The 13,511-nt window shown below is 38.2% G+C and overlaps 1 protein-coding gene across 1 annotated transcript in view; it reads right to left on the reverse strand.

Annotated features, from left to right (window-relative positions):
• NELL1 (neural EGFL like 1) overlaps positions 1 to 13,511 on the reverse strand; it is a 634,915-nt gene that overhangs the window by 236,173 nt on the left and 385,231 nt on the right. Inside the window, exon 13 of the mRNA XM_058161221.1 lies at positions 1,715 to 1,840. Within this exon, the coding sequence (XP_058017204.1) occupies positions 1,715 to 1,840 (126 nt within the window). The remainder of the gene's footprint in view (positions 1 to 1,714; positions 1,841 to 13,511) is intronic.

Consider the following 13,511-nt stretch of genomic DNA (forward strand, 5'->3'; position numbering starts at 1 on the left):
CAGGGAAGCTATTTCCACAATGCTATGCCTTCAGGCCTCATTCTGAATTCGTATGAAAGAGAAGGAAAGGAATACTATGCAATTACTCAAGTAAGTACATAAGTATGCAATTAGAAATGGAATCTTCTCTAGATAAGATTTGCATCCTTCCTCATCAAGCCAACAAATCATTATATACTTTCACAAAGTTTTACATTTAAGAGGAAAAGTGACTCACTGAGGGTCAGAAAGTACATCCAATTTACTTGTTATTTTTATCCAGTTATTTCCACTCAGAAGCACACACAGTTTGCAACTTGTATTATTTACTTCCTAAATGAAACATTTGGTCACACCTTTCTGTATACCCACTCAGCTCAAAAGTTTAGTTAGGCTTAAGTTCCAAAAAAATCAAGAGGCACCCCAATGCACATAGCACCTTGTAGTATGTGATGGCTCCAAAGAACTACAAAGCTCATACATTTTTAATATTTTCCTACAAGCTTAAACCATCAGTTTGGCCAATCCATCTTGACACTTTATTCACACTTCCCTATGCTTTTACACCAAAGTGATATTGCTTCATTTAGTTCACACAGGAACTATTCGTTCTTTGGGGTATCATCCTGCTACGGGAAGCATCCCCCATACTCCGTGCCTATTTCAAAGTTTCCATTCTTCTTTGCTGAACTAAACTGTTCTGAACAGAACTTACTGTCCTTTTGGCCTGCTTTGAATGAGTTTCATCTTATACTCCATTTTTCATACAAATTGCTATGAATTATGGTATTTAAAATGCAAAGGTATAAATTCTACCCATTCTGACTATACCATAATAATTGATACTATATACTGACAACATTAATATATAGATACATAGTTTACCAATTCCTTCGACTGTACATTGTTAATACATTCTGATGAAGCATGATTTGAATCTCATTAAATAAAGTAGCAATAGTTTATTTAAGATCTCTTCATTCATTTCCATAATTTTGAGGCACATTAAAATATATATTTTTTCTAAATAGAAAATAATTTTCTAAACAATTTTCTAAATAGAAAATAATTTCCTAAATATTTTTCTCAATAGAAATACTAAATACATATTTATGTGAATATTAGTCGTCTATTTTCCAATATCCTAAAAAATTCATAAAACACAAATATCTAGTACAAACAATAATTTAGATTTGAATCTCAAAATACAATAGTAAATTTTATATTTCTATCTTTATTTATCCATGAATACAAACAGTATTTCACTATATTTCCACATTAGTGCCTTCTTAATGCTGCAACTTCCTAATAAATATTAATAATGTTATATATAAAATTTGCACAATCCTTACAAATAACAGTTCTAATAACATGGGTTTCAATATGTTACTCAGTGAGGTTATTTTTCTACATTCAGGGAAGTACGATTAATGATTGTAACTATGATTTATGATATATGGACTATTACTTGTTGTTTATATGTACACTGTGAGCTTATGCACTGGAGATAAATATCTTGTGTGTCCAATCACACTTGGCCAGTAAAGTATTCTATTCTGTTCTGTTCCGTTCCGTTCCATTCCACTCCATTCCACACCACTCCATTCCACTCTATTTCCCAAGAAAGAATTTTTATCTAACATATAGTACAAATAATATTTTAGTTCCTTCCAGTATTTCATTGCCTTTTATTTTTAAGTTATCATGGGGGATAGTTGTTACGTTAAAATCTTACCTGTACATGAAAAATCATCAATCCGGATATATCCTGGGACACAGTTGCAGCGATATGATCCAGGCAAATTAACACACACTGTATTGGCATGACAATAATGCATCTTAGCAGCACACTCATCAACATCTGCAGAGAGGGAAAAAAGGCTCATGATACTACAATCAGATGCAAAACTCCTACTTTCATAGATGCATAGTTGTAATAGGAAACATGCTACATACAAGCATCCAAAATATATTCCCAAAACCAGAATATTTGGAAATTTAATTCTGCTATCAACCTTGGATGTATTTCTGCTTGTTGCCATCTTTAAAGGTAATATAAAGATATGCTTTAAGTGTGCTTTTTAAAAATATTTCTCTACCACTCTACCACCAGTCAAAAATGGACAAAATGTAGTAATTAAAATCAGAGAAGAAAGAAAGTTAACTATTAACATTTAATTAAATCAATCACAAAGGAGCGTTTAAATGAGAAATTCAAGTGCCTTTCGTACTAGCTTTCTCGATTTTTTAGCCAGAATTTCCAAATGAAATGAGTTGTGCCAAAGATGAATGTCACATATTGGAAGTTGTAAAAAGCTGAAAATAAAACCTGCTTGGGAAAATATAAGGTGTAATGGAGATATTCAAATGATTTGTCTGGAAAAACAAATGTATTAATCCTGAAACCAGGGCTACTCCAAAAACCTAAACCATTATTAGCTTCAGATAAAACTATTAAGTAGCATCTTCAATCTGAACTGAAAAAAATTAAGGATTAACATTTACAAATTAATATTCCAGATACCCATCTATTCTTCTGAAGCAAATATCCATTGTTCAAATGAATTATGTTCACTATGATTCAACTAAGCAGCACTCCCTATAAGAATATCATTCTGAATTGTGTAAAAGGAAATTCTAGTGATTCTTGGTTGTTTACAACATCAGAATGCTGTAACAGCCAGAATGGTTTAATAAAATGCCTGAAATTCCATTATCTTCTTACTTTTAATATAATATGATGATGGTAAAATCTGCTGACATTGAGGGAATTCTCAACAGCCTTTAAAAATTATATTAAAAGGAGCATCTAAAATAGCTCTGGAAGAGAAGGTTTGTCATTTATCCCTGAAATTAACATTTTAAAACTACAAATTTCTGTAAATTTCTGTCACATTTGTAATTCAACAGACACCTCAGGGACAAATTGCTTTACTCACTTAAAAAGGACATTAACATTTTTCAGGTATATACATTCAGCACTGTCCTAACATTTTGATAGATGTATGTGAGTATTATCATAATTTATTTATGATAATTTATTATCATAAGAATACAGATCTCCACCCTAAATTCCTTCCTTCCTTCCTTCCTTCCTGTTATTGCTCTGGTTGAAAAAAAAATGAGATAAATAACAAGAAATGGTGTTCCTCAAAATGTTATCTGAGAAAAGGATTGAGTTTAGACAAATTAAAGCTTGTTCCAGAATGAAGGGTTTTAGAATTAAGTCAGAGATCTATTAATTTGATATCATCAGCCAATTCATTACCAATTTCAAAAATCTGAAGTGAAAGACTCAGAAGGATCAGGTCAGATCATGCAAAAGTTATGATATTTGCTCAGTGATGGTTGTTTAACACATGATTGTCATTATTTGATTCAATTACTGATAATAGAGGGGAAATGTAGTTATTTCCTGAATACAAACTGGAATATGTTTGTCTAATGTTTGCACTATTCCCTAATGTGATGCTCTTCTACTTCTGCCAAAATTCATATATTTACAGGAAAGTATGCAAATTAATATGCAAAGTTGAGAAAGTAGATGAAGTCAAGCTTGACTGATTCATTCATTTCTAGGTGTGGTGGCAGATGAGATTATACATAATCTCATCATATGTAGAAAGAGAAATAAGCTTCAAAGTAGGTTGTGGTTATTCTATAATTTTACTTTTGTGCAGTCTGCAAAGGGCAAGTCTCTACAAAAATGATTAGAAAGTTTATATTCTTGTCAAGTTTTTCCATCTCTAGAGTCTCTTTCCCACAGGAACTTTAAAGCATGTTTGGAGATAGGTTAGCTCCTTCAATTTTCTCTTCATCTGCTCACCTTTTCAGGTCAGGGACAAAAGTAATCTTCATTAGGTGCACCATCTGTCTCTGTTTTATTTTAGCTACATTTGGGGCAGAGTTGGACAGGTGGCAATGAAGTTTAAGAACCCCTGCTTTAAAATATACCTAAGGCAATCTTTAGTACTACAGATGGCTTCTGCTTCAAAAATGAGTTTATTGTCCAGCTGCGCTAAATTTTCCTTGTACATAAATTGTAAAAAAAAGAGACCATATATTAAGAGAAAAATATGCACAAGCCAAACTAAAATAAGGGATGCCATTACAACAAGATTCTGAACTAAATCCAGTGTATACAACAAAGTATATGTCTAGAATAAAATTTCACATACTGTATGTGCATCTTATCCTAATTATTCCAGTGTGAGTATTAAAAATATAGATTAATTTGAACTGAAAATGATGGTCTGAGAAAATTTGATGGCAATTGCAGAGAACATTTAAAAGAACAGCAGTGCTGAAATTACGTTTTCTACTTTTACCATAGTTTAGTGAGAATGAAAACAAGTTTTACTGAAACAATCCTTGGTAACAATCTTATACTTAGGCTTATCTGTAATGGATGAACATTCTTATTCTATTGACATTAGTAACAAAATCACTTTGCATTGAGTACCAAGGAGCTGTCAGCTGAGGTTCTTTCTTTCTTTCTTTCTTTCTTTCTTTCTTTCTTTCTTTCTTTCTTTCCTTCCTTCCTTCCTTCCTTCCTTCCTTCCTTCCTTCCTTCTTTTTTTCTTTCTTTTTCCTTCCTTCCTTCTTTCCTTCCTTCCTTCCTGCCTTCTTTCCTTCCTTCTTATTTCTTTCTTACAGGTAATAACATTTTCTACTCACAGAAGGAAATTTTCTCTTGACCCACAAACTCCTTAAAAATACTGAGCAATTAAAAAGACAGAAACAAAAACGTGACCATCTTGTTGACCATCACACGTTCTATCTTGGTTACAAAAGCCTAAATGCATCTAAAATGAAAACCCACTGAATTGAAATGGAATTTACATTTGATTAAATCTTTTTGAATTGCAGCATCATGACATGCATTGATATGGCTTTATTTTGAGCCTGGGCGTTTTTCTTTGTAAATTCCTCACACCTATCCTTCAGCAACAAAATAATTTCATCCATTTATATGCAGCTACAAAGGTGCAAATGACTGGTTGCCTTCATTTTTCAAGAAAAAAAATGTGCAGGATTAGATACTGCAAAATCAAGCATTATTATTAATTTTAGAACTGTACTAGACATAAACCAGTGAGTGGTATCCATAAGGTTGGTTATAATGGAACCCAAATTATGATTCATTTGTATAGATTGCTTGTCCCATTTGAAATATTAGAACTTGTCTTCTGATGGCTCATAGAGATTAAAAAAAACATGATTTATGTCCTTCCATAGGACTGTGAAGTAGTTTGCTTTTCTCATAAAAAGGTTTACTTATGGTCTTTAAAATGAAACTTGACATACCATAATGATTGTTCACATATCGCTAACTTCCCTCTGCATAAGGCAGTTTGCTATAATGACAAGGAGTCACTCCTGCTAAAGCTTTTCCGTGAAAATCATTGCATTGTAATGCATAGTTTAATCTGGCATAGTACAAGAAATACTCACCTCACTAATATGCATTTGGGCAACTTTTACTCTTTAGACATTGGGTTTTTTTAGTACAATAAGTGCTGGGAACCAGCAGTCCTAACACTGTTAATTTCCAAAGTGTTTAAGATTGAACAGGGTCTATTTTGGAAAAACAAAACTTGCCATTGGAAAATGACTGAATTGAGTGACTATCGGGTCTTTTCTTTCACAGACAGCTTTATCAGTAGATCAATGAAAATGTATCTAACCAAATAATAAGCTTATCACTCAGTAGCGATCACTCAAGCAAACTTTTGATTTTCTACAGGAAAAAAACAGAAACATTTGTATGGGTGTGTATAGCTGTGTGAGTGCCAGTGTCTTTTGTATGGGTGCATATGTATATGTGTGTGTTTACTATAGGAGATGACCAAGGGTGGGGATAAATGCATCATTAGTCATGAGTCCCTGCATGCCCACAAAAGTCTAAATGCACCCCACCTTTGAATGGCTTTATTAACTCCCACTGATTTCCTTTGACCGTTAATAGCTCAGATTCTTGTAAAGAGCTTAAGCCTGCAATAAATCTTTATACTCATTTGAAATGCCTGAATCTCCTGTTTTTCCTGGTGACTGACATTGTGAATGTGTGTGTATCTATTTCTGTCTCTGTCTGTCTGTCTGTCTGTCTGTCTGTCTATCTACAGGGAAAGATTGAAGGCAAATGAGATCCAGGCAGAAGAAGAACATCATGGCTTCAAAGGGACTGATTTGGACAAAACTCAGCAACACTTTTTAATGAGACTGTTGACAAAAATAGGATTGCCAACATGATTGCCAACGTCCGATGACGGATACGGCACAAGAAGAAGATGTGTGAGTGTGTGTGTGTGTGTGTGTGTGTGTGTGTGTTTGTGTGTGTGTGTACATATATAACCATATAGATATATGATTGATGTTGATCTTATATGAAATCTACTAATCAGTCGTGTCTCCAATATCGGTAAATTAAAAGGGCTGCTGCAATCATCCAACGGTACACCGATTGTGACTCCCTAAGGGTTTTGTGCAGTAGTGGGTTGCTCCCAGTTCTCCCTGGTTCTTGCAAACTGGTAGTAAACATTTTGAGTAGTTTGGAGAACCGGTAAATGCCACATCTTCCTGGCCTTGTCCCCAATCTATTGCTGACTCCCGACTCCCAGCTGATCAGCTAGCAGGAAAAAATCAGGACTCACTTGACATAGAAGAGAAAAAAAACAAGACACCATCGCTTTAAATTGAGAAGCCAAGAAGCCTCCCAACTGATCAGCTAGAATGAAAAAATCAGGACTTGCTTCTCAGCCAGGAGATCACTTGGCAAAGAAGAAGGGGAAAAAAAGATGCCATCGCTTTAAATTGACACAGCACCTGGAAGGAGATTTTTACTTCCAGAAGCAGTTCATTTCTGGGTCAGCTAAACAACAAACTGGATAAGAGGAGGAATTCTTATATGGTTCTATGTTTTTGAAGTTTTGGGGTTTGTGCAACATGAACTTTGTGTTTCTAAAAAGGTTTGGGCGGTTTCCATTGTGAAATAACCTGTCTTGAATGAGTTTTCTGCCTGCTTGTACATGGAGCCGAACTTCCAGCTTCCACTTTATATTATCTCTAAGCACCAGTAGATGTTTTCTGCTTACAAAGTTTCCTTTATGCAGCTGGCAGGAATGTGGAATTCCAGGTAGATTCCTTGTTAGCAGCTTGATTTTTCCTTGCTTATGTGGGAGCCTTTTTTTATAAGTAATATTTTATTTGGGAAATGAAGAGGGGGGAGTTTGAGTCCTTCCCAGAACAGATTAGTGGGGTGGATAAAAGAATGAGGATTTTGAAGTAACCTTCCCCTGGAATGAGAAGGGAATGGGGATTTTAGGCTTGCTGTCAAACATCAGCCATAATACTAATGACTGTTTTGAACAATATGCAGGTTGTATTACACAAATGGCTATTTATATGTGAAATTATGACTGAAACCTATATTGGTTCACACTGTCAGGAAGCTTCTCCTTAGTTTTAGGTTGCTTCTCTCTTTGTTCAGTTTCCAACCATTGTTTCTTGTTTTGCCTACTGACGCTTTGGAAAATACATTCCCCCCCCCCCGCTTCTTTCTGGCAGCCCCTTAAAAGCCTGTTGCCTATCACACTCTTGGGCAAAGCATGTGAGCCATTTCCTCCTTTCAGTGGTCCATGAAAGTGCATCTATAGCAGGGGTCTCCAACCTTGGCCACTTTAAGACTTGTGGACTTCAACTCCCAGAATTCCACAGCCAGCAAAGCTGCCTAAGAAATTCTAGGAGTTGAAGTCCACAAGTCTTAAAGTGGCCAAGGTTGGAGAGCCTTGATCTATAGTATGTATATAATAAAGTTGAAAAAAGTTGAACAACATTTTTGCAGAACTATAGATACGTTGAGGCTGGGTGTAACAAGGAATGGCTGGAAGGGGATGGGCCAGACGAGGCACCCCTTGACATGAGTGACATTGAGTTGGCCATGCCTACCCAGTCACATGACCATCAAGCCACATCCACTGTCACATGACCATCAAGCCACGCCCACAAAATAAGCCATGCCCACAGAACCGGTAGTAAAAAAAATAGACCCCACCCCTGGTTTTGTGCAATCCCCAGCATCCTTTCAGCTGTTGCCAAAAACTGAGTAGTTTTCAAACTGGGTCTGGGAGGGAAGAATCAATAGGGAATGAGGTCACCTTATAAAAAATGAAAATGGTGAGTTAAAAAAAATGATTCATTTATCTATTCTGTTTTACCACGCTTCCTTTCTCCCTTGCCTTGTCCACATTTAATGCCTGACATATTCCACAGACCGGAAGATAACCTTGGATGCAGGAAAAAAAATGTGTCTACTGTTATGTATTCTTGTATGTACCTTTAAATATTTGGGCGGGAAATCAGCACGTTGCTGATTGGACGAAGCCGCCAGTAGAACTGTATAAAAGGAGAGGTTTTTCCCCCAGCCTGTTGCTGGGTTCACCCTATATTAAAGAGCTGTTGTCACTACCCTGGTCTCCAGCCTCGTTACTTCCCGAACTTAACACTGGCGACGAAGGTGGGATCTCGAGGCTAAGGAGAACCAGAACCGAGCTGAAGCACGATGGGCCGAACCCAGCAAACACAGGGCAGAAAAGCGGAGATGGCCAGTTACACTCCGCCCGCACCGTTTGACCCGGCTAAGAGAAATGGGGAGCGTATATGACCCGTTTGAAAGCTTTCTAGAAGCCAACGAACTGCAAGGAGTTCAGATAACCGAAAAGGGCTTATTTCTTAAGCCACTGTGGTCGGAGGTCATTGATATCGCGGAAGCCCTGGCAGAGCCAACGCCGTTACAATCGGTGTCGTGGCCAACTCTACAGACTTTACTAAAAAACCACGCGCCGCGCCGTCCAAATCGTCGTGCGGTTTGAATTCGGAGGCGAAGGCAGATGGGCGAATCCGCCGGTGACTACATGGCCGCCCTAAGGAAGCGTCCAAGGACTGCGGATACCGCGACCTGGGCGAGGTGCTCCTCGAGCAACTCATCCGAGGTCAGAGACATCCGTTTGCGGCGGCGGCTGCTAGCAAAGAGCAACCTATCGCTGGCCAGCGCTCTGGGCGAAGCCAGAGCACATGAAATGTCCACCCAAGCGGCGGAGACACTGCAAAAGCCTGTCCCACCAAAGGCGGCGAAGCCAACCCCAGTGCACCAGGAGGAGGTTCAGACCGAATCCGGCGGTGAAGATGAGGAAGGGGTCTGCCGAACCGAGAAAGCGACAAAGGGGACCGAGGCGAATCACGGAAGCTGCGGTGGTCAACACCAGCGCCAACGCTGCAAGTTTAAGGCGCGACATGTCGTGTGCGGAAGAAAGGGCACCTAGCTCAAGTTTGTCGAGCGGCCCAACCTTCCGCCGAAAATTCAAATCGGCCAATCAGGCGCGGAATCGGCAAGGCGACCGCGATTGGCTCAAACAAAAAGCGCGGATTCAAACCAACGACTGTGGTCATAGGCGCGCCTCGGAGTGGAGAAGAAGATCTTCACCAAACCAAAATAGAGAGTACGGTGCCGGCTCGAAGTAGACACGGGATCAGCGATCACCATCATGTCCTGGGACACTTTGGCGAAGTCACTGCCGTCAGTCGCGGCGCCACCTGCAAGCACAGCGACTACGAGTCCACGACTACCAAGGGAATCGCATCCCTGTTCGAGGACCACCTCCGTCAGTTCTGAACTAAATCCAGTGTATACAACAAAGTATATGTCTTTCACATACTGTATGTGCATCTTATCCTAATTATTCCAGTGTGAGTATTAAAAATATAGATTAATTTGAACTGAAAATGATGGTCTGAGAAAATTTGATGGCAATTGCAGAGAACATTTAAAAGAACAGCAGTGCTGAAATTACGTTTTCTACTTTTACCATAGTTTAGTGAGAATGAAAACAAGTTTTACTGAAACAATCCTTGGTAATAATCTTATACTTAGGCTTATCTGTAATGGATGAACATTCTTATTCTATTGACATTAGTAACAAAATCACTTTGCATTGAGTACCAAGGAGCTGTCAGCTGAGGTTCTTTCTTTCTTTCTTTCTTTCTTTCTTTCTTTCTTTCTTTCTTTCTTTCTTTCTTTCCTTCCTTCCTTCCTTCCTTCCTTCCTTCCTTCCTTCCTTCCTTCTTTTTTTCTTTCTTTTTCCTTCCTTCCTTCTTTCCTTCCTTCCTTCCTGCCTTCTTTCCTTCCTTCTTATTTCTTTCTTACAGGTAATAACGTTTTCTACTCACAGAAGGAAATTTTCTCTTGACCCACAGACTCCTTAAAAATACTGAGCAATTAAAAAGACAGAAACAAAAACGTGACCATCTTGTTGACCATCACACGTTCTATCTTGGTTACAAAAGCCTAAATGCATCTAAAATGAAAACCCACTGAATTGAAATGGAATTTACATTTGATTAAATCTTTTTGAATTGCAGCATCATGACATGCATTGATATGGCTTTATTTTGAGCCTGGGCGTTTTTCTTTGTAAATTCCTCACACCTATCCTTCAGCAACAAAATAATTTCATCCATTTATATGCAGCTACAAAGGTGCAAATGACTGGTTGCCTTCATTTTTCAAGAAAAAAAATGTGCAGGATTAGATACTGCAAAATCAAGCATTATTATTAATTTTAGAACTGTACTAGACATAAACCAGTGAGTGGTATCCATAAGGTTGGTTATAATGGAACCCAAATTATGATTCATTTGTATAGATTGCTTGTCCCATTTGAAATATTAGAACTTGTCTTCTGATGGCTCATAGAGATTAAAAAAAACATGATTTATGTCCTTCTGTAGGACTGTGAAGTAGTTTGCTTTTCTCATAAAAAGGTTTACTTATGGTCTTTAAAATGAAACTTGACATACCATAATGATTGTTCACATATCGCTAACTTCCCTCTGCATAAGGCAGTTTGCTATAATGACAAGGAGTCACTCCTGCTAAAGCTTTTCCGTGAAAATCATTGCATTGTAATGCATAGTTTAATCTGGCATAGTACAAGAAATACTCACCTCACTAATATGCATTTGGGCAACTTTTACTCTTTAGACATTGGGTTTTTTTAGTACAATAAGTGCTGGGAACCAGCAGTCCTAACACTGTTAATTTCCAATGTGTTTAAGATTGAACAGGGTCTATTTTGGAAAAACAAAACTTGCCATTGGAAAATGACTGAATTGAGTGACTATCGGGTCTTTTCTTTCACAGACAGCTTTATCAGTAGATCAATGAAAATGTATCTAACCAAATAATAAGCTTATCACTCAGTAGCGATCACTCAAGCAAACTTTTGATTTTCTACAGGAAAAAAACAGAAACATTTGTATGGGTGTGTATAGCTGTGTGAGTGCCAGTGTCTTTTGTATGGGTGCATATGTATATGTGTGTGTTTACTATAGAAGATGACCAAGGGTGGGGATAAATGCATCATTAGTCATGAGTCCCTGCATGCCCACAAAAGTCTAAATGCACCCCACCTTTGAATGACTTTATTAACTCCCACTGATTTCCTTTGACCGTTAATAGCTCAGATTCTTGTAAAGAGCTTAAGCCTGCAATAAATCTTTATACTCATTTGAAATGCCTGAATCTCCTGTTTTTCCTGGTGACTGACATTGTGAATGTGTGTGTATCTATCTCTGTCTCTGTCTGTCTGTCTGTCTGTCTGTCTGTCTGTCTGTCTATCTATCTACAGGGAAAGATTGAAGGCAAATGAGATCCAGGCAGAAGAAGAACATCATGGCTTCAAAGCCATGGACAAAACTCAGCAACACTTTTGGACAAAACTCAGCAACACTTTTTAATGAGACTGTTGACAAAAATAGGATTGCCAACATGATTGCCAACGTCCGATGATGGATACGGCACAAGAAGAAGATGTGTGTGTGTGTGTGTGTGTGTGTGTGTGTTTGTGTGTGTGTGTACATATATAACCATATAGATATATGATTGATGTTGATCTTATATGAAATCTACTAATCAGTCGTGTCTCCAATATCGGTAAATTAAAAGGGCTGCTGCAATCATCCAATGGTACACCGATTGTGACTCCCTAAGGGTTTTGTGCAGTAGTGGGTTGCTCCCAGTTCTCCCTGGTTCTTGCAAACTGGTAGTAAACATTTTGAGTAGTTTGGAGAACCGGTAAATGCCACATCTTCCTGGCCTTGTTCCCAATCTATTGCTGACTCCCGACTCCCAGCTGATCAGCTAGCAGGAAAAAATCAGGACTCACTTGCATAGAAGAGAAAAAAAACAAGACACCATCGCTTTAAATTGAGAAGCCAAGAAGCCTCCCAACTGATCAGCTAGAATGAAAAAATCAGGACTTGCTTCTCAGCCAGGAGATCACTTGGCAAAGAAGAAGGGGAAAAAAAGATGCCATCGCTTTAAATTGACACAGCACCTGGAAGGAGATTTTTACTTCCAGAAGCAGTTCATTTCTGGGTCAGCTAAACAACAAACTGGATAAGAGAAGGAATTCTTATATGGTTCTATGTTTTTGAAGTTTTGGGGTTTGTGCAACATGAGCTTTGTGTTTCTAAAAAGGTTTGGGCGGTTTCCATTGTGAAATAACCTGTCTTGAATGAGTTTTCTGCCTGCTTGTACATGGAGCCGAACTTCCAGCTTCCACTTTATATTATCTCTAAGCACCAGTAGATGTTTTCTGCTTACAAAGTTTCCTTTATGCAGCTGGCAGGAATGTGGAATTCCAGGTAGATTCCTTGTTAGCAGCTTGATTTTTCCTTGCTTATGTGGGAGCCTTTTCTTATGAGTAATATTTTATTTGGGAAATGAAGAGGGGGGAGTTTGAGTCCTTCCCAGAACAGATTAGTGGGGTGGATAAAAGAATGAGGATTTTGAAGTAACCTTCCCATGGAGTGGGGAGGGAATGGGGATTTTAGGCTCACTGTCAAACATCAGCCATAATACTAATGATTGTTTTGAACAATATGCAGGCTGTATTACATGAATGGCTATATGTGAAATTATGACTGAAACCTATATAGGTTCACACTGTCAGGAAGTTTGTCCTTAGTTTTAGGTTGCTTCTCTCTTTGTTGAGTTTCCATCCATTGCTTCTTGTTTTGCCTTCTGGTGCTTTGGAAAATACTTTGCCCCCCCTTCTTTCTAGCAGCCCCTTAAAAGCCTGTTGCCTATCACACTCTTGGGCAAAGCATGTGAGCCATTTCCTCCTTTCAGTGGTCCATGAAAGTGCATCTATAGCAGAGGTCTCTAACCTTGGCCACTTTAAGACTTTAAGACAGCAAAGCTGGCTGAGGAATTCTGGGAGTTGAAGTCCATAAGTCTTAAAGTGGCCAAGTTTGGAGATATGTATATAATAAAGTTGAAAAAAGGTGAACAACATTTTTGCAGAACTATAGATACGTTGAGGCTGGGTATAACAAGGAATGGCTGGAAGGGGATGGGCCAGACGAGGCACCCCTTGACATGAGTGACATTGAGTTGGCCATGCCTACCCAGTCACATGACCATCAAGCCACATCCACTGTCACATGACCATCAAGCCACGCCCACAAAATAA

This window comes from Ahaetulla prasina, chromosome 1 (genome assembly GCF_028640845.1).
Source record: "Ahaetulla prasina isolate Xishuangbanna chromosome 1, ASM2864084v1, whole genome shotgun sequence".
Lineage (NCBI taxonomy): Eukaryota > Metazoa > Chordata > Lepidosauria > Squamata > Colubridae > Ahaetulla > Ahaetulla prasina.